At 38.8% G+C, this 22,087-nt stretch overlaps 1 protein-coding gene across 1 annotated transcript in view; it reads right to left on the bottom strand.

Moving 5' to 3' along the window:
- Window positions 1-389: 389 nt before the first annotated feature.
- The window catches only part of baiap3 (BAI1 associated protein 3), a gene marked incomplete at its 5' end in the record, with an annotated part of 38,664 nt that continues 16,966 nt past the window's right edge, over window positions 390-22,087 (bottom strand). Inside the window, 28 exons of the mRNA XM_079623454.1 lie at window positions 390-2,508; window positions 3,645-3,850; window positions 3,946-4,069; window positions 7,981-8,101; window positions 8,672-8,755; window positions 8,841-8,912; window positions 9,938-10,046; window positions 10,251-10,330; window positions 10,440-10,508; window positions 11,505-11,720; window positions 12,005-12,103; window positions 12,270-12,413; window positions 13,596-13,719; window positions 13,917-14,068; window positions 14,184-14,235; window positions 14,699-14,796; window positions 15,195-15,251; window positions 15,950-16,040; window positions 16,473-16,597; window positions 19,021-19,138; window positions 19,343-19,446; window positions 19,531-19,623; window positions 20,506-20,613; window positions 20,714-20,819; window positions 20,949-21,026; window positions 21,106-21,150; window positions 21,248-21,461; window positions 21,791-21,857. Coding sequence (XP_079479580.1) covers window positions 2,405-2,508; window positions 3,645-3,850; window positions 3,946-4,069; window positions 7,981-8,101; window positions 8,672-8,755; window positions 8,841-8,912; window positions 9,938-10,046; window positions 10,251-10,330; window positions 10,440-10,508; window positions 11,505-11,720; window positions 12,005-12,103; window positions 12,270-12,413; window positions 13,596-13,719; window positions 13,917-14,068; window positions 14,184-14,235; window positions 14,699-14,796; window positions 15,195-15,251; window positions 15,950-16,040; window positions 16,473-16,597; window positions 19,021-19,138; window positions 19,343-19,446; window positions 19,531-19,623; window positions 20,506-20,613; window positions 20,714-20,819; window positions 20,949-21,026; window positions 21,106-21,150; window positions 21,248-21,461; window positions 21,791-21,857 — 3,060 coding nt within the window. The 3' untranslated portion in view covers window positions 390-2,404. The remainder of the gene's footprint in view (window positions 2,509-3,644; window positions 3,851-3,945; window positions 4,070-7,980; window positions 8,102-8,671; window positions 8,756-8,840; window positions 8,913-9,937; window positions 10,047-10,250; window positions 10,331-10,439; window positions 10,509-11,504; window positions 11,721-12,004; window positions 12,104-12,269; window positions 12,414-13,595; window positions 13,720-13,916; window positions 14,069-14,183; window positions 14,236-14,698; window positions 14,797-15,194; window positions 15,252-15,949; window positions 16,041-16,472; window positions 16,598-19,020; window positions 19,139-19,342; window positions 19,447-19,530; window positions 19,624-20,505; window positions 20,614-20,713; window positions 20,820-20,948; window positions 21,027-21,105; window positions 21,151-21,247; window positions 21,462-21,790; window positions 21,858-22,087) is intronic.

Raw genomic sequence — 22,087 nt, 5'->3', positions numbered from 1 at the left:
TTGAATGTACTAAGCAATCATTGTATTATAGCAGAGGAGATCATATTGTATTATTTGTTAAGCACCTTGAATAACTCGTGAGGATTTATTGTGTCTTTGAAAGCATGCAGTGATAATGAGGCTGAAGACGGCTCTGCTTGAGATGAGATGTCACAACACCATCTGCGCAAAACGAGTCTCTCCGATTCAACTTGTTTTAATCATAAACACGTCTCTTTCTAATTGTTATCTCTTTATTGAACTCAGAGTGCACGCAGCCACACACGTGCATGCACACACACACCACATACACCATTACTGGAGTCACAAAGAAGACAGAGAGTTGCTGACACTATCACATCCTTGAGCATCACATGTTTGAAGTGAAGCAGTATTCGAGTTTGTTCATTTGTTTTCGAGTGGCTCATTTCTGGTGGTTTTCACTCACAGGAGGTGAATAGCGCATGAGATGTGTGAAGGTCAGAAGAGGAGAGATGCTGCCGAGGAAAAGTAACAGGCTGAAGTTATAATAGCTGAACAGGAAGTTGCCTGCTGAGAGCTATTCATAATGTACAGATGGGGGGGAAATATGAAAGAAGAGTTCATAAAGCCAATAAACTCTGCTTCTGTCACAAAAATAGCAAGACATTCAAAACGTGGTGGGTGAAAAGCCTTTGCGATGTGGAAAAAGTCCTACTTTTTTTTCTTTCTACCTAATCCTTTACTGGCAATAAAAACAAGTAATTTGGCAGAGAAAACACAAGAGAGGAGAACCATCTGAACACTAAACCCATAAATTGAAGAACCACTTGGTATAAACGAATACATTCTTTAGGAAAGACGACATCTTACAGAAATGTTACGATAAAATCTCAACACAATCCAGTGTGATTCAAGGACAAATACTGAACATTCACCGTTTAAGATAAAGGACTTTTCTGAAAGTATTTTCCTTGATAAGAGCGAACAGAGAACACTTAATAAGGTAAACATTGTCGTATCGGCTCTGCTGTATGATTACATGGAAAAAGTCGTCAAAATTCTGTTGCCTTTCTTGCTACACGTACAGGCCACATACACACTGCAAAGTTTTGGGAGTGACAACTGCATTTACATGTGGCAGTGAATGTCTTCCATGTGTACAGAATACAGGAGTCACCTTTGGCATGGTGATAACCATAGCAACAGTTTGGCTGTAAAAAAACAACCCATAAATGCCAACCTTTTCCATCTCAAATTGCTTGGGGAAATATTAAAGGGCAAATGAAAAAGACATTGAGGGCTTGGCATAAGGATAAACATGTGGGGCTGTATGAAACCATCTTGCGCGTTTGAGACTCTGTTTAGGGCTAATTGACTGTTTAACAGATTTTGGACATAATTAATTTCAGCAAATGGTGATTAAAAGTTTGGAGTCAGTACGACTTTTTTCCCATGAATACTATTCTGCAAAGGTGCATTAAATTGATCATTAAATGTATAATGTCACAAAAGATTTCCATTTTAAATCACTGCTGTTCTTTTTATCTTTCTATTCATCAAATTATTTGGGGAAAAAATTATCATGGTTTCCTTGAATCATGTGACACTGAAGACTGGAGAAATGATGCTGAAAATTCAGCTTTGATCACTGGAATAAATTACATTTTAAAATATATTGAAATAGAAAACAGTTATTTTAAATTCACAATATAACTGATTTTAGTGTACGTTTTATTCAAATAAAAAATTATTGGTGAGCATAAGAGACGTCTTAAAAAAACATTAAACACAATCGTACCCACTCCAAACATTTGAATTTTAGTAAGCATAAATCGATTAAAATTTACCTTTATATGGAAAAAGTGAAAAAGAAAAAAAGTGGTAAAAAGTGTCAAAGTTATCTTGTGTGATATTGCTCTGAAAGCAATATTTTACACAAAGTTGCTTATAAAAAAGGATTTTGAGATATTTTTTGGTAGTGAACCGTATTTGTCTGCAGTGTGGACGTGGCCTTGCAAAACTGCTACTTGTAAAGAAATTAAGTTTCTTTTGTAGCATTTTTGAAAATCCTCAAGTAAACATCTAATTATTTCAAAGTTCAAGATTTTCAGAGTTCAAGTCACAATCTATAGCTCAGAAAAACGTTTGAATTCAATTAAACTGAGAAATATTTCTTTCAAAATAGACCTTTCTACTACTAAATTCATACAATTCAATGAACAACAAGCTCCATCAGAGGGGCTTCAACATCAAAACACAGCACACATTGAGTGCTGAACACTGATAAAATACTGATCTTTAAACATGATCAATTACCTCACCTTTTTCTTCTTCTTCTGGACAACAGTGAAAAATACATTTAAAAGAGTTTGCATTTGAAGAGTAAACAGTACAACAGGTAAAAAAGACCACGATCAGAAATACGTGTACTACAGGGGACACATTACTCTTCCTCCATTGACTTCTCAATCTCTTTCAGCTTTCGCACAAACTCTTGAGCCTCTTTGTCTCCCGTTCTCGCCTCCAGCATCTTCATGATGGGTTTCTCTGTATCAAAAGAAGAAATGAATCCATCAGACCAGATGCAACAATAATGTTGAGGTGGCAGACCTCTCGACACATGTAATTGGAAATCTTTTCAAGAGGACAGGCTGCAACAGATACTAAACACCAAGCGATGCTGACAAAACAATGTAATCTAACCAGTACACTACTTCTTTTTCTCTCTGAAATCTTGAAATAACCAGTAGTCTTGAAATAAAATGTCATATTTACTTTAAAACTCCTAATTATTTCATTGGGCTCAACCCTGTTTCTACAAAGTCACTTATTGTGAGTTTATACTGTTCTACGTCATGTCAAAAATATTGTTTTTACAATATATTTATGCAAACTTGGGATTTTCTTCAAGGCTGACTTTCAAAGTCAAGAGTGTGACAATTCATTCAAGAGTGTAGAAACTATCTGTTATTGAGTACAATAGGACGTAATTGTGAATGGTGACTGTATAGTTTAGTTTGTGTACTTTTTGTGTAATGTTGATAGCGATGAAGTTAGTTGGGTAGCACTTTATTTTGTGATCCTGTTTCCCATGTATATGATGTATTTATACAGTGATTACAATAATTGGGTAGGTACTTACCCTGAACCTACTCCTAAACCTTCCCCTAACCCCTGTAGTTACCTGATATTACCCAGTAATTTCTTAGGTAAGTACTCTATAAAGTGCAACCATTTGCTGGTTTATAGCTAAAAGGTTTGCGAGAAAAACAGCAGCACAAGAAAGGTAAAATACAAAGAAAAGTATAAATTATGCAGCAATTTCATTTTATAGCAGTAGCAGAAAAGCTTTTGTGTCAGTCCGGAACTAAGAATGAGAAAGAAATATGAAATTGTCTAACACTTCTATTTTATTCAGATCAAAATCACTTGACTGCTGTAATCACGACGTAATTGCAAACTCGTGGATAGGAATTTTACCAGAAGGTATACCATTACCTTCAACTCTAATCAAACACATCTGATCCAGCTAATAAAGGTCCTCAGGATTACTAGAACATCACAGGCGGGAAAGAGCAGCGCTAGGTCTGAACTCTACTGGAAGGTTCAGTGGGTCTCCTGAAGCAGAGTTGAGTACCCCTGATTGTACTCTTAAGGTGGATACATCTGAGAGATTATCATACCACTTGGTTTTTGGCGGGACAAGTGCAGGATGACGGGTTGAAGGGTCTTTCCAGCAGGTGTGGCACTCGGCCTGCCCGGCCAACAGAAGTCACTCAATGGGGCCACAGCCTCGCCAGCGAAATCATTAGTGGACAACCAATCATAGTCCATCACAGTGAAGGTCAGACAGGCACACCTGTGCCTGTACTGCTCAGGGCTGACATGGCTGTGACAGAGCAAACAGAATCAAAATGCTGTTTGAGGTGCTGGGACTCAAAGTTAATAGCAAGTGTTCAGGTGAGCAGTTGTTGTGGTACTCACAAGTAAAAAAGCTCATCAAAAACAGGGTGCAGGGTTTTGAGCTTCACTTGGGTACGCTGACTCCGAGCCATGGGGAACAGATGGTGAGGACACAGCTCCACGATGACAAATGGGTCGCTGAGGCCTAGGAAAGCAGGAATTAGGAGACAAATCCAATAAACAACAGAAAATGTAAGCAAGTAACTAGATTTGGAAGGAAATACCAGTGACTGCATGGAAGCCAAGGAATAGTGCCAAAACTTTAGGAAAACTTTTAGTACTTTATAATCAACACACAATGCAACACCGTCTCTGTGATAGACGGTCAACCATCAACTGGCTATAAATGGTCAAAATACGTAAGAAAGACCTGATGTAATCGTCGGTCACTGTGATTTTGCCAAGCAAGACGTGTTTCTGAGGAAATGATAGCTGATAGAATGATAGCTGAACACTGATGTAGAAACACCTAATCCTGGTTGTAAGCCTACACTTGACAGAAACTGTAAACTTGTCCCTCAAATCTGATTGGAAAGTAGGACTTGGTGAAAAATGATGTCTGACCAAGGAAAATTGGCTTCTTTGCACTTAATTCAAACTTTTTATTAAATATTATTATTTTAAATATTTTGTATGTATGTTGTGAAGTTGTGCCTGAAGTGTAAAATAGCATTTATCAAGACGCAATGAAACCAGCGGAATTGTGCTGACGCCATTTTTGGCCAAGTGGTCATACCAATCTTTCACTCATTATTCCCAGACCATAATTCAATACATCACTATATGGCATGTATTAACTATATTATTAGATTTTATTTTGTGGGTTTTAGTGAAAATGGTCAGATGAAAGGAGCTTGACAAAATGCCTTAATCTGGTCAGTCAGTTTTGGCAGGATGTGAAGGGCCACAATATCCACATAATCCACTACCATGCAGAATGTAAAGTGCTGTGGCTGGTCAAGGAAAACTAGTCAGCATTTTGACAAGATGATGAAAATCACCTGAATGTGGGACCACCTCAAAACAATCAATCAATCCTTTATTTATAGAGCACATTTAAGACACAACCGAGGTTGACCAAAGTGCTTTACAAAGAATAAAAGACACACGTTTAAGCATGCATTTATAAATACAAACAAAAATAAGTAATCAATAAAAGTAAAAATAAATATAAATATAAATAGCGGAGGGTAGCTCTATAGTGTTAAAAGCCAAAGAGAATAAATAAGTCTTAACACTAGAACGGCCATGGCGGTCATTTTGACCGTTTTGAATTTTATATTAGGCAAAAAAACAAATGAATATATTTACCTATTTCGGCCATAGACGGTTATATTGACCGCACTGAATTTTGCGTTATTCTTTTGTTACATTTCCCGCGGTTGACCTTTGTCTCTCTCACTGTCAACAGAAAGGTCAGTAGTGGTCCTGAGTGTTTGCATATATGCTAATTTCTACAATCAAAATGTATATTAGATTAAATTTGTTGATCAGAAATATATTTACGTAGATATTCTCTATTAGGCCTATATACGAGTTATTAGACTATTCTCTCTGTTATTATATTAAAATAAAAAGTTTTATAATTAAATAAGATACTTTTAGTTGTTATTATCTTGTTCTGAGTTATGTTGAATGGATATTGAAATATAGCCTATCTGTAGAAATAGGCTAATAATACCTGACTACGTTATCTATTTAGATACTCTTTTATATACGAGTTATTAGACTATTTTCTCTGTTATTATATTAAAATAAAATGTTTTATAATTAAATAAGATACTTTTAGTTGTTATTATCTTGTTCTGAGTTCTGTTGAATGGATATGGAAATATAGCCTATCTGTTGTGAATATGCGATAATTATGGTAGGCTACTAATTATATTATTATTTATAAATGTATCATTAAACTTGTTTAAATGTACAGTTTGGTATTATTTTGTTTTTAAAAGATATCCTAATACAATAAATGCATTAATCTCTCAATTGGGTATTTATCATTAAAGATATAGAGTTTGGAATCTAGCGGTCAAAATGACCACTTGTGGCAGTTCTAGTTATGGAATTCTGGCACTTCTAGTGTTAATCTGAGTTTTAAAATTGCAGATAGATGGGGCATGCCTGATAGACAGAGGAAGGCTGTTTCACAGCTTTGGTCCAGCGGCGGCAAAAGCGCGATCACCACATGTTTTAAGCTTTACTTTAGGGACTGTTAGAAGGCCATGGTCACTGGATCTCAGGTTTCTAGATGGGGTATACGGAACCAAGAGATCAGTTAAGTATTGTGGTGCCCGATTGTTAAAAGCTTTGTAGACAAATAATACAATTTTAAACTCAATCCTATACTTAACCTGAAGCCAGTGTAGGGACATTAAGATAGGTGTTATGTGATCGTAGGCAGCTTCGAAAAAAACAGCATTTTAGACCTGGGTGAGACCTCCAACCTCCATTTTCATTTTGAACTGTAAGCCAACAGCTACAAAAGGCTGGATTGAGAGCTTCTGTATCAGTAAATAAACCATTTATTGGTTTTATCTTATTAAAAAAACACTTCGCATTTTCCAAAGCACATTAGGACTGGCGTTTAGAAGATTGGAGCCATGTTCTACAGTCCGACAAGTCAAAATTTGACAACCGAGCATTGGATAGTGTCAGGTATGTTTGTAGGAAACGACCAGAGTGTTTTAATACCAAATGCATGCGTGGTAATGGTATTGGGGACGCATGTCTGCAGCAGGTGTTGGAAGGATCTACAAAGTTGCTGGCACTTTGAAAATGGACCAATACTAGGGAATCCAGTTGAACACAATGTTGCCAAGTATAGAGGATCTGTTTGGAGATCAAATGTGTATTTTTTTCAAGCATGATAACAATCCCAAACACATTGAACATGCAACAAAGTTGTGCGCAACAAAAGTGTTCATGCTCAGCATTTTGAAGTCTTCAAGTGGCTTCCTCAATCCCCTGACCTTAAAGCCATTGAAAACATTTGGGAAATTATAAACCTGGGTTTAGTCATGCAGATCTTCCAATGAATCTCAATTTTGGAAAGAACTTAGGGAGGACTGGAAAAAAATATACACATTTAAAACATTATCGACTAAAATAACTAGCGTCCGGCAGATGGCCTACACAAGTCGACATATGCCAAAAGAGTAACACTGTATGACGTAGGATTTAGGAGTAGCGTAAGCTTTGCCGCCTCTCGCGGTTCATACAAACAAGGCTGGGCAACAGAGCTCCTCCGACATTTCTCTTTAAAAAATGTCGTTTTAGACTTCTAATTCGTGACTGGTGTTTTGTTTTGCTCTATCCTCTGCGCTTCCGCGTTCGTCATTGTGCATCAAGGTCAAGGGTTACTCTTTTGCCGCAAATCGATGCATACGGTCGTCTGCCGGCAGCTAGTTATTTTTGTTAATTACGTTTTTAATATGGATATGTTTCTTACACTAACGCATCGCTTCACTTCAGAAGGCCTTTTTTTTTTGCTTAATAAAATAAAACTCAATTTAATTGTATGCTGGAGATTGCCTTTCTTGAAAAATAATTTTGTCATTTGAATACCTTAGTTTAGTGTATTTTTCTTCCCAGTGTGACATACTCCTCATATTTTGCTAGCTTAATAGAACCTTAAGTAACATTAAAAGCAAATATTGTACAAATATCCCCTCCGGACATAACTTTCGGCCGCTACTATATATGAGGTCAGGTATTCCCTACATTGTGGGAACAAAATATGGAGAAATGTTTTGGTCCCCATGAGGAAAGCAGCTTAAAAATCATATTAGATATTGTTTGTTTTATTCACATGTAAAAATGCAGAACGTTTTCTGTGATTGGTAGTTTTAGGAGTAGGGTTAGGCCTCTTAGTTCTACCCCCTAGAAACGGAACCGTGTGTGTGTGTGTGTGTGTGTGTGTGTGTGTGTGTGTGTGTGTGTGTGTGTGTGTGTGTGTGTGTGTGTGTGTGTGTGTGTGTGTGTGTGTGTGTGTGTGTGTGTGGTGCGTGTGTGTGTGTGTGTGTGTGGTGCTTGCAAATTGATGTAATTGGAGTTTACCATTGGCATCCAGGGCAATGAGATCAGCTGCATGCAGTATCTCCACAGTGAGTCTTTGCTCAGGGGCATCATAGTAACACTTCAGACTGATACGTCCAAAGCGACTGTGCTTTAAGATTCTCTGTAAAGCAAATGGGACTTTGTTAAAGATTACTGTCTATATCACAGCAGTAATACATGTAAAATTGGTTTCTAGTCTAGAACTAATAACACATTAGCCAAGAGACTCTACAATTGATTTTAGTGACAGGTTTTATCTTAAAAGCTTGATGAAGTAAAGCTTGCTAGAAAATGCTACTCACATAAGACAATTTGAAGGCACAATTATATTGTATTCAACACTGAACAAAATGTATCAAAAGTTAACTCTGTACTGTTGCTGTTAAAGTTGCTTTCTGTTTAGATTAGACATTTTTGAGGTTCGGTTTGGTTTTATAACTAGTTATGTAGACATCTGCCCCCGTAGGCAGTAGACAGCAAGTCAGCTTAGCGGGATTTGAGACACAGTCAGAGACTGCGAAATCTTACGCAGTGCAAAGAACGCTTAGTCAAAGAGGAAATGACTGATGTAAACTTTTAATCATCAGAGGAAGGAATAGTATTTGTGATGTCTTAGCTCCTAATCAACACCTCCTCTCTCAGCAGGGCTGGAGCTAAAAGCTGCAGGCAGCCCAGCAAGACTCCTACCCACCTGCTGGGAGATTTTCTCCAGGAAATACTGTTCGATCAGCTCAAAGGAGGAGCATTTGTTCAGACGCAGCTCCTCGTCCAGACCCTAATGGGAAAGGAAGGAAGAGGGAAGGAAGATGAAGCCATGCTTAATTCATTTGGCCAGCCACATTGGTTGAAGGTGAGAATACCTTATAATCTCCACTCTTAAGGTCTTCCAAGAGCAGCCCTTCTCCATCAGCTTGGAAGAACTGCACCAGCGTCTGCACGAAAAAGAACTTGTTAAGGTGTCTGATCACTACCAGACTGACAATCAACACGTGTTTTCTTCTGTTATGCCATCATATTTTTCTTGTGCTCTTTCTTTGACTGCATGGACTCCAGCAGACATGCACAGACTCTTGAGACTTGTTGTGCTAATAGACCAACTATATGGTGAACAACATGTTCAACCCTTGAGCTTTCTTGTAAATCTGTGGTGAGTTCCGGCCAGTTCCTTTCTGCTGGAATACTGTGCCAAGAACTGTAGCGAATATATGATGTGACTGTGACCGTGGCTGAGAATGCAGGCAGAGGGAAATCAGACATGACCCTTATAATCCACAGAGTTCTTGTACTAAACTGCTAGCTGGCAAAACACATGGTTGGCTTTCAGCACCATTTTTGAACTAATAGAGTACTCCTTTCTTCTCAAAATGGTGCTGGAATTCAACCAAGGGACCTGTGGACTTCTCTCAAAATGGATTTTATTCATCTTCAGACTGTAATTTCATCCAGTCAGAGGATATCCAACATGTTTGATAATTTGAGCTGATTTTAGAACACATTTGTTTTAATTTCTCATGCATCTCCCAGCACCGAGACACATTTCTGCGCGAGTTTGTGGTGTTGGAACCCCTTGAAAAACTGGTAGTGTGTGATTCTCAGTTGTTTAGTTTTTCTCAAAGCGCTTTACAATGTCTTGTCTATGTACTACTGTCTCTCCTCAACCACCACCAGTGTGCAACGTCTACTTGGATGATGCGACGGCAGCCACAGTACAATGGCGCCAGTGCGCTCACCACACACCAGCTATAGGTGGAGAGGAGAGACACATGTACGATTTGAAATATATTATTTAAATGTGAGTTTGGCAAGCTGTTTTTTATTCTGTATGTCCCCATTGTATAGGAGTTGGTCTTCCATGAGAAAAATAGCTACCCGGACCATTGCACATATGGCCGCTACGTGAACTGACTTTCTTTGAAAGGGACTTTGGTGATATTAATTTTGACTCATCCGTACTGACCTCTACAGTGTACTGGAAACGTGAGTAGAATTCCACCTGGACACCCCTGTTTTCTGCCACCGTGTCCAGGATCATCCGCAGGAGCAGCTCCCACAGACTCTGCAGAACCCTAGGGTTCAAAACAACCAGAAAGATCACGTTCACGGACACAGTGACCTCCTTCACACGCAGTCAATTGCCACTTTAAAGTGCTCAATTTACTTGGAAAACATGCTTCCAATGGTAAATCTATGTGTCATTACTGTTACATTACTGTTATCGTCCCCCTTCCCCCTTTGGGCCGCTCTTATCACTAAATGACGAAAGTAATTACCTTGTTAGATTCTCTTTAACCAATGACTCATTGAGGACGACTAGAGTGTCATCTAGGTACTTCATCAGAGGAGCCACAGCCTGGAGCAGTTCATCACAGAGGACATATGTTGAAAACCACATTAGACCATAGCCGAATTATGCTAACATGAAATTATTAAATGTTCTTTCTCTGTTCATTCATACTTGCCTCGTCATTGTTAATAGAGTCTGGAGATAAGCTGATGTGTTGAATGCATCTCTTGAGTTCAGAAAGCATCTGTGTAAGACAAAGATTTATGCGGTTTACTCAAGTGTGACTCATTACGGTACTCTGTGTAATCTGTGCAGAAATTGTGCAAAATTAACCAATCAGGTGTGCTTTTCCAAAAAGCATTGATAGCAAACTATAGTCAAGTTTGGTTGTTAATAACGAATTTGTGTTTCCTGGGACCTGAAATCATTCCAACAAACATTCGCAAAAAGCATCGCAAAGTTGTGTGGAAGAGGTCTCGACCTTTAGTTAGAAGCATAGTTTCTTGTTAGGATGACTTATGGACTTAAATAGATCATGCTCTTGAGAAACATATACAAGCTAACTTGCAGTACAATCTATATCTTCCATTCCATTTATACACAAACTTCATTCTAGGCCAGATTTAATAAAATCTTGCTCCAGCACAAACCCTCTTTTGGCATTGAAAAACTACTGTCAGGATTTACTAAAACATGATGTGAAAAATTAGCACTTAAATGGTGTGGACAGGGTTATTTTTTTGCGGCTGACCTTATTGTATGCATTTGTAGGAGTTTCCCTTTTAGATGCTAAATTTGTGGAAGGAGAGTAGTATTTAAATGAATCACGTAAGATGATTTAAGGTTAAGGTTTTGCGCTAGTCAATTTACTGGTATTTGCAGCATTACCGCTCCCAAAAAAGCATGTCTTAAAACCAGATGCTAATTTGTGCTGCTCTTGGTAGATTGGATTGGTCATTATGGAATTGATCCGGCAGTGTCCATGTTCATTAAGTTGCACGTTGTACGCAGATTTTTTTTTTTGAATTGCGCTCCACGCTAAATTGTCATGTTTAGTAAATCTGGTCCTATATCTTTTAGCTTGTTGTATGGGTGACGCACCCCAGATTGGCCGTTTCATTTTCAGAAAACAATTTTAATGTGCAGTATGCATCAGCGTTAACATTGCTTGTATGTCACCACCATATTCATGTTGATGTCTCTTAGTAGTTGAACTGTGCTCTTCGATGTATGCAATTACCCTATCAGTAAGATGTGTGATTAGGCGCTTGGCCTCCCTCTGCAGGTCGATATCAGCGTTGTAGAGCTGCCCATTCAGGGACTTGTTGACCTGCTCCTTCCCTTCCAAGCCGCACGACTCCCCCATGGCCTGTTCTACCCCCCGCCAGTCCAGCTCCCGCGGCAGACCTCCCAGGTACACACGCACAAGCTCCGTGCTATTCAGAGCCACACAAACCTGCACCAAAGCAGCAGCCAGGAAGAGGAGGAAGGGAGATAGGAAATGAGGAAAGGAGAGGTAAAAAGTGGATAGAACAAAAAGGAAAGTAAGGAGGTCTAAATGGTGCGGAGGGAGAGAGAGAGAGCATATAGTGCGTAATGAAAAGGGGGCGCTAATGAGGTAAGACACACTATGACACAGGCGCACCGCTGAGACGTCCGTGTTGTCAGGGAGAAGCACTCAACGCTGACATTTACTTCGCTCGTAATTAAAGCCAACCCTCCATTGCCCAGAAGCGCTACCTGCACGATGAAACTCTTGTTGTGGTCTTGTCCCAGCTGGCCCCTCTCAATCTTGCGCTTGATCAGCTCGGCGTAACACACCGCCTCACTGCAGAAATTCTGCCATACATCGAGAAAGAATTGCATTATATGAGTGAAATCATCAATTTTCCTTTCCATTACGGACAAGATTTTTATGTTTAGAGGTTTCGACTGCCGCACTCCAGCTGTGCAAGCTTAAACTGCATGCTTGTGAAAGTGGAGCTTAGAGATCAGTGGTGCTCACGTCCGTCAGGCGTGTGATGAAAATGAAGGCTCCCGCTGAATCGGGCCACGCCAGCTGGGCCCAGAACTCCCGCACCTGGCTGAAGCATGTTGTAACGTCCACCGCCGAGGAGCTGTGTTTGGTCTGACTCTGAATCAGCTCCAGCTGCACCATTAAAATACACACGTCACCTTTTGCAGCCAACAAACCCTCACTAACACATTCTCAATGAGGGTACGTTAACTTGATTTTTCGGTAACACTTGATTTTACAGTGTCTTTTTTTAAACACTTACTATAGTACTTTGTACTTACTATAGTAATGACAGTAAATTATGCAGAATTACTGAACCTAACCCTATAGTAAGTACATGTTGTTACTCACAACATAAATACTGTAACAAGGACACCTTAAAATCAAGTGTAACCAATTTTTCTAACTTAAAGAGGCTAAAATAAAAAAAGAAGCTGTAATTTTTGTAGTGCCTTTATCTCAATATGAACTGATTGTATAGGTATTTGTAGTGGTAAACTAATATATCAGCCACGTTTCCAAAAATAATTATTAGTAGATCATAAACATTATAATAAAAATTTTCAGAAGTATAGACAGCTGGAGACAACGGTACACTGTAAAAAAAAATATTTCTCAAAGTTAAAAATATATATATTATTGGAGTAAGTTTTACAAGGAAAAACTATTTCAGTCTTCTTCAAAATGGCAAATTTAATTCAATATATTACTTTGCCGTTTCTTTGTAAATCTTTGTGAAATTTACTAGCGATTTCTGAGAGGAAATAGTTTAAAAGTAAATCCTGCACCAATTATTTTTCAGTGTATGAATCAAATTCAGCGGGAGGGGACATGCTGTCTTTAAAGTAGAAATGTGTTTTACAATGACTCACTGACATGGATGGAAACCATTGCACATGTCTTGTCTTGTCATGATGTCACCCAACGCCTCGTCCTCCATAACCTATTCCTCTCTTGACAATTCGCTTGCAGAATTGCTACAGATGTAGCTTTACAATGAATCTGCCTATGACGCCAGTTTCCACATTATTGTGCGCCCCACAATACACCTGGCAAAAAAGTTGACTGGGACTACGACAACATGTCCTCAATGTGTTTATGTAAGGTTACTTTGCAGCACTTGACAAGCAGGCAATGTCTTTTAAGTAGCATGTAAAGTGCGTGTTAAGTCTTTACAGCCAGGCCAGTTAATCTGCTGCTATTTTATGCTATTCTCTCTGACATCGCCATTGAAAAACTTGTATTGGTTGGCCGTGTATTGTATTGGTAGGTATAATATATGCTATAACACTAAAATGGTTTGTCCTTGCTCACCTGATCCATTTCCACAGCTTTGCGGATCCTGTCAGTGGATCTTTCATGTACAATCTGCAGCCATTTGTGAATAGAGGTCTTAAACCAATTGTGAAATCCAGTCAGAGCCAACATCTTAGTGTCTCTGAAAAGAAATGTGAATCACCAGTTATTTGGCCACACTCAAGAGTGGATATTCTCATCAATTATGGGTAATATCATGTATCTATTAACCCTCAAGTACATTCACTCACTCTCTCCATGCGAGTCAATCTTTACATAATAGCCTAGGTGATGAATTAGCACTCATGCAGATGGATGAAGGGCAACCCAATGACTAACTTGAGAGGCAAGAACTCCCTGCAGTGTTTGAGGGACTTCAGAGACATGTAGAGCTCAAAAAGGGTCTCTCCCATGGTTTGGGTGAACCGAAAACTCTCCTGCTCTAGGTTCCCACACACTCGCTCCATTGCCACATTGACGTCATCTGCCACCTAGAGACACAGCACAACATTAAAGACCCTCTCTATCACCTAGCTCCTGTTTATCGAGGCAAGACTTATTTTTAACGGAGATCTATAAGCGTTCCCAGGGGGCGTTCAAACTTACAAGCTTCTCTAACTGCCGGTAGGAGATGCTGAAGAAGTCAACCTTCACAGAGCTGAAAGACAAGACACAAAACATGTATTTTCTGGAATTTTTCTTTTGTTTTGTTGTTGTGTCCCAACCCATCTCATTAAAGCTGAATTGTGCTTTTTCACTGTTCACTTTTTTCACTGTTCACTTTTTTTTCACTGTTAAATTCATTGTTTTCTCTCTCAGCTTCATTTGCAGAGACAGCTATAAAAAACCTATTTGTAGGTTGACTTTACAAAGTGTAAACAATATGGCTGTGCTGAGCAATCAAAACATTGCCTGACCAGCCCATCACAGAAAACACTGACTCAACCAATGGAGTGAGTTTGGGGCGGGACTATCTGTTGACCGATCAATGGCAGACGGGAGGTGTGTGTGTGTGTGTGCGTGCGTGTGTGTGTGTGTGTGTGTGTTCAGGAAAACAGTCATTCTTTTTGTAATTCTAAAATTATACACTTCATCTTTATGCAAAGTTCTACAAAAGTTACCTGTAATAAAGCTTGTTGTAGACATTTTGTCCTCTCTGCACATCATCACATACTGCATCCACCACCGCAACCAGACGCCTCAGCTGCTCCTCTAAAGTCTGTACAGAAACACTCGACCAATGATATCTTGCTCAGTTATGGCCCGTAGAGAAACTGCAGGAGCTCCATTCACAGCAGTATGTCTTTTCAGATATAATGGACTATATAAACTATCCCTGTAGCATTCCTGCCGCTCAAACAGTAAAGCATGGCTAGTCCCAACACTAAGGTCAACACTTGATTCCCAGAGAATGCATGAACTTTACAAAAGTTTTTACAATTTACAAGAACGTAAAAGGCTTTGGAAGAAAACCTCTGCCAAATGCATATATGTAGAGAGGACCATTGAAACTACGTGACCATTTATGTTGTGCTGTAGCTAAATGAATGGAAGTATATTTGATTATATATTTTTGGATATATTACAAATTGCACTTGTTATAAAATGAATACTTACTCCTTCGTCTGGTTTAATGTTTGATATTATTCCTTCATACCACTCAACTGTGCCTTTCTAAATTCAGGAACAAGCAAAGAAACCAAAAATTACAAATAGTAAAAATATATCAATGCACCCATAGTACAATAAAATATGCTCTGGGTACTATTTCACATTCAACAGATAATATTTAAAATGACTGGATGCAGTGGCCCCAAACATATTTGGACACTTACAGTCGAAATTTCGGAATGTCACTGCATTAAATATAAAATCATTCATATTCTGTGCTCATTTGCTTTTCTATGTGCTTTACTAAAGGCATCTGATGTTTCATGAGTTTGGTCTTTTAATACCGTCTTAATTAAATGCGTTGCGTTCATATTCTGTGCTGATCTGCTTTTCTGTACATAGTATGCATTATTAGTATGGTGTTGTTTACTGAGTTTGATAATATAATTAATTTATTTTAATATCAGTCTAATGCATTAAGCCATGTTAGCATTTCAGATTTTTTTCTTCTTCTTTTTTTTAATGCAATGAAAATATATACAAAGATTTGTACATGCAAATACACCTCACAACAAGTAGGGTTTTGTGACATCACCACGTACAATAGAAGTCTTATTTCATTGGCTAGGCGCCAACCAATAAAACGGCTCGTTTGAACATTATTAAATTTTATTACCTACTATTTTACCTTCATACTTCAGTGTCCAAATACCCTTCAGGACCACTGTATGTCTCACTGTTGATCTGGAACACCTAGTTACCTTTATAACTGTTGCTATTTCCAAGTGCAGTTCATTGCGGTTTGAACACACTGCTCTAAAGGCTGCCATTGACTGCATGTGACCAATGCTCCTAAAGCACACATACACAAAGATCAATATCCGAAAAACAGTTTCAATGGCGCTATCTGGAAACTGCATGCATTGTTCATACAGTATATTTGTGTGTTGGTGTGTGAGTGTCTCTGAGCATGGAGTACTGTACTACATTGTAGTAGCAAAAACCCCATGAAATCCATTTTCGTGTGTCCCGCTACCGAAGAGACCAAAAGGGCAGAACACCATGAGCTTGCAGACACAGCTGCTGCAATTGATGGTAGAAATATCTGAATATAAATAGATTTATTATGGTCCTTCGGCCAGAAAATCGACCGTGCAAATGCCGGTCTGCGAGCTCATGATTCTTTGTGTGTGTGTGTGTGTGTGTGTGTGTGTGTGTGTGTGTGTGTGTGTGTGTGTGTGTGTGTGTGTGTGTGTGTGTGTGTGTGTGTGTGTGTAGGTTTACCTCAGCATAAGCTCACAGCGTATGATGGCAGCAGAGTTGTTGCATGGGAATACTTGACGCATACTCTTCATTTGAGACAGGCAGTAATCACAGTAAAGTCTGAAGCTCTCTGCCAAGAGACTCTCCTGCACTCAGAAACACACAATTACAGAATGGAGCCAGATGAAAAAAATCAGTTCCAAACTAAAGCCTCAGCGGGGAATTCAAAAAGAATTAATTACGCCTGCTCATAGCAGCGTTTATTTGCACAGGCTGACTGCTTTGTTTTAGTATCCGATTCGCTAAAGGAACGACACATTTAATTAGCGCACAGTGCAACTCTTTGATTCTGAGCGAAAATTTGTGGGGAATACGGCACTTTTTGCGAGTGGAATTAGAACAATGTTAAATGCACCAGACAAATAGCAATGAGTATAATAAGCCTGGTTTACATGGAAAGTAGCCATGATTGTGATCAAAAGATTGACCATATCTTTCTCCAAGTAGATATGAAAAGGAAATTAACCCATTTTATAAATGTATGTGATCTTATTGAGACGAATTCATGTCTGCATAAGCTCACATTTTTCAATCAAAATCTTTCAGTGAAATGGCAGACTTTTCTCTGGTTATGTACGCTTGACTTCTCCAATCATTTAGTCCATTATTACAACCGACTAGCTCACATTCAGATCAGCCTCCATCCAATCAAGAACAAACGATGGATAGTCAGAAGAAAGACTATCAGCAACAGAAGAAAACATCTGTTGCTAATTATGTTACATTCTGACTTTATATAAATATGCACTGCATATTCCGCCTTATTAAAAGTGGATTGCGGGTGGTTAGTGAAGACGCAGGTGTTTGCGCTGAAATACTGGGAGCAAAAGTGTAAAACTGTAAACACTATTACCTTCTTAGCCGCTGTTCACATAGGTCACATTTTTGGATTCAACTGCGCTGATTTTCCATTGTTTTTCTATGTAAAAATGCACTTAATTTACGTTTTTGACCATTGAGTTTAAGTCACACAACACATTGTTCTAAAAACACGTCATTCAAGTTAAAAGAAGCATCTTATTATGCCTTTTCACTTTTTCGACTTTAGTTGGTGTGTAATGTTGCTGTTTGAGCATAAAAATGATCTGCAAGGTTATAAAGCTCAAAGTCCACTCCAGAGGGAGATATTTTATTTAACGGAATTCACTTTCCAAGAACTACAACAAATGACTCGTTTGGACTCCAACACGTTTTTTCCGGGATTTGTGAAGTCATAATGTTACTCATCTAAATAAACCCCCCACAGAATACGCAAAAACGAGGCCTGGTTGAGCTGCATTTGAAAAGACAGTGCTGTCGCTATGTCAAAGAGAACTTAACCCCAACTTTTATCTTCTGCTGCACATTTTACGGAGAACAGCTTCCAAACCTATAAGAGAATAATGCAGGCTACGCACAAAAGCTTCTCCTGAAATGGAGCAGTTCCCATTTTTTTGGGGACAATCTGTTGTTTGTGGATCACAACTTGTAAGTATGTCTTATTATTCATAGGTGCGTTTTCTATTAACAGATTAGTGTTAAACAGTATATTAAACAGAATAGTGTTTACTGTAGTGTTTGTAAGATCTCACTTCTGTAAGACTGTTCACCGCCCCCTTAGAAAAACAACCAAATGGTAAACAGCATAGTATCTAAAAATGTATAATGCATTTTTCAAAAAGCTTTCAAAAATCTGTGCATGAAGTCCGTTCTGGACAATCCTCTTGTCCGTTAACATTGTCAGGGTCTGAATCGGGCTTGATTTGGTTTGAAATTGACGCCATCCTTACTCATATTTACACTGAAGAAGAACTCGCAGTTATGGAGGGGCAGGACATTTCCCGAATATGCGCTAAGCGCTTTCAATCACAACACACTGGGTCAGCTAACCAATCACAGCACATTTCCTATTTCGGAAGGAGGGGTATTAAGCGAAACCGGCATGTTCGAACCAGACTGGAGAGAGAGGAGATGTAATTATGTAAAATATGTGGGGGGAAAAAGGCATAATAGGACCCCTTTATAACTTCTTTTTTTTTAAACGAGTCTCGCGACCCCACGCTTTTTTTTTCTTTTTTTTTACAAAACGTGTTCGATTTTGGTGTGTTTTTCCAGTATAATATCTGAATATCTTTTAAAGCAACATACTTCAGCAAAATTATATTTATTTTGTTTACAAAAATATATTAAAACATATATTTCAAGCATAAACCTGAATGCATATTTTTTTAGATTTACGCTTAGAAGAGAAACAATGTTGTCTCTAAATATTCTCAGACAATAAATCCCGATATCATGCAAATTTGCGTCTTAAGTAAGTTTATATTTTTCTACAAATGTTTGCATTTTACTGGTAAATGCTGGACAAAAATCCTGATTAAGAAAATGCTTTTTTTCCTTAAAAAAAAGTGTGAATTCGCCCCTAATGTGTAAAACTCAAAAGAGTGCTAGGGTGATGTCCAGTCACTGTGTTACAGCACATGGATGTTTCCCAGACGTTCAGGGTCAGCGAGCTGTTGTAAAGACCCACCAGCTCCCCTTGCACAGCGGTATCCTCCCACTCTGCCTCCATGGTTTTCAGCAGCCTGAGAAGCAGAGCGTAGCTCATCCTCTGAGAGCGGTGATGGCTGCTGTAACACTGCCAACGGCTGCAAACACATGCAAAAACATCCGTTTTACACACTAGTGTCAGTCTCACTGTTGGCAGGCATGTGTGGCTAAAGCATGCAGCGATTATCAGGATGGGCCTTGGTGTTATAATAAGCATTTGCTGTTTTCATGCTGTAGTGCTCATCCTGTCAATAAACACGCAGAGAGATGATCTCACTACAGGTTTGATGTTTAATACGCACATGGTGGCCTGCTGCAGAGGGGACAGGTCAGCCTGCACTGCATGATGGGACAGCACAGTCCATGCAGCCGCACACACTTGTCCATTCCAGTTATAAGGCTCTTTCTGCAATTAAAATGGATTATTTATCACAAGCTCTAAGCTTGATGCAGACGAATGCTAGGCAATGTAATACAAAAAAAGTGCAACCTGAATTTGATTGTGTTCATAGTCCAGAATCTGACTCAACATCTTCTTGTGAATGGTTACATTGGAGGCCATTTTACTCAGTGCTGTGTCTCTCTATTGAGCAGGAAAAAAAGAAGAATACATATTATAAAGATGAATAGGCATTTGAATTTTAAAGGAATGAAAATTCTGTCATTTATTCACCATCCTGTCATTACAAACCAACATGTACAGCACCATTCAAGAGTTTGGGGTCGGTAAAGGCCCATGCATACCAAAAACAAGAACTATAAAAAGAGAACTTGAATTATATAGCATCCACAACAGCTGACGATAGCGGTCGGTTTATTCTAAGCGCAAGCTGCAGTTTTGTCGTCTGCCGCTTTCAATGCTCTTATTAGCTGTCAGTGTTTTTTATTGTTCATCAGCTGAAAAATTCAGCTTCAGAAATCATTCTAATATGATGATTTGGTGCTCAAGAAACGTTTATTATTATTATTATTATTATTATTATCAATGTTGTACAGTTATGCTGCTTAATATTTTTTGTGGAAACCGTGATGCATTTTTTTTCAGGATTCTTTGATGAATCGAAAGTTCAAAAGAACAGCATTTATTTGGAATAGAAAACTTCTTAATTTATTGACACTTATGATCAAATTAATGCATTCTTGCCGAATAAAATTATTTATTTATTTTTTTAAATCTTACTGACCCCAAACTTTAGAACAGTAGCTGCTCTTGTTTATTTAAATGCAATTAAATGTGAATCTGGGCTTTCGAGCTCCAAAATTACAATTGAAGTTCAACAGCATGGATCCCCATCGACTAGATGGTAAAGCAAAGCCAAAACATTCTTCAACATTCAATGTTTGTGTTCCACAGATGAATAGAAATCATGCAGAGTACTTACATTAACAATACATCAGGGTGAATAAATGATAATCTCTTTATCCCTTTAATGAGTGCTGCTAGATTCAAAGTGAGCAGCGGTACCTGAGTGGTGAAGAGGCGAAGAATCAGGTGACATTCTCCCTGAACTTTAGAGGCACTGGATCTGGGCTCCAACTTAAACCATTTATCATAACCAACGACCGGGATCTCCTAGTGAGAGAGAAAAAGTGGCACAAAATTAGACACGGTGACAAACTCGATGAGTTGCCTGGCTGTTATAACAACTTAAATGTGCAGAATTAGAGCTCACATTTAACGGGATGTTGATGCAACCTAGGAAATCATCAGCATTCTCCTCACTTCCTGATGCAGCAGCCCCGTTAGACCTCACGGATTTGGCAATTTGCTTGAAATATCTAAAATCATGATGCAACCGTTTGAGTCATACATTCGGCATGCATTTTAACAAGCATTTGCAGAGAATGAGTCAGATGCATCTCAGGCTCATTAGCTTTTAGACAACAGACGGTCGTTGTGTGATCTACCTGCCCATTCCTCTGAATCCACTGATTTCATTCAGCTTCTTACAGGCTTCCGCAACTGAAACATCGTCATCGTGATCCCTAGGGTGGAAAATAACAACTTTTCGGTGAGAAAAACAGACTGTTCTCATTCTGAGGAACATCTGTTGATGCATCTTACCATATGTCCAGATGGAGAAGGTCATTGTGAACATCGTCAATGTCACTGTGGAAAACAATCACATTAAAAAACGATGTCCCAGTTACATTATAATTGATGATTACAGATTTTCAATTTTCAATCCTAACAGTAAGATGCTCACAAAACGAAGTGTTCATTCCACACTGGGTTGAGAGTCTCTGGTTTGACTTCGGTCACTTGGATATCCCTTCCCGCCAACACCTCCTTAACACTGGAGCGCTTCTCTAGCTTTTCCCGTCTCTTGCGAAAACTGAACCGTCTCTCTTTCTTCTCCTCTGTGTCTTTGGGTGATTGTCCCAAGAGAATTCCCAGCATGCAGTAGGGGTCACTGTAGCCTGCCCAGTGTGAGGCAAACAAATATTGGCCAATTAATTCCACAAAGGCCCGGAAAAATGGTTTCAAAGCAGATAAAACACTTTTTTTCCCCACTCGGTTTTACTGAATCATTTCTGTTTTCCTAAGTATGATCATGATGCTTTAAGTAATATAAATAAAATGTCCTTTGAAGATGTTCAAAGGGATGTAGGTGTGAATGTTTTGTCTTGCTGTTCTTGTTTGTTTCTGGAAACTCCAAAACAAAAATCAATGCCACAGACTACATCAAAAGGTCATGATTTTAGAAGTAAAGCACACAAATAATACACGAAAGGCTAAAATATCTTACCATTGGCATCTTTCGCCATGAGATTTTTGCCTTTCATTACCGAGACCCTGAGAGAAAAGCTGGCTTTCTACAAAAGAACGTTTCACACATGGATTAGAAAGCACTACTGCAGTAATGAAAACGAAACATGTTTCATTTGCTGTTCGACATGGTGGCGGCCCCTTGAGTGAGTGCACAGTCAAATAAACGCAAGCATGCAGTGCTTTAGTGCCAAGGCTTGTCGAGAGCAAAGAAGTCAGAAGAGGTTTTCTTTTTCAGATGTTAGAAGGGAGTATGTTATGTATGACACGGGCAGTG

The sequence above is a fragment of the Phoxinus phoxinus genome (genome assembly GCF_949152265.1).
Source record: "Phoxinus phoxinus genome assembly, chromosome: 1".
Lineage (NCBI taxonomy): Eukaryota > Metazoa > Chordata > Actinopteri > Cypriniformes > Leuciscidae > Phoxinus > Phoxinus phoxinus.
The sequence above is the reverse complement of the archived record's forward strand: the minus strand, read 5'-3'. Positions and strand labels throughout refer to the sequence as shown.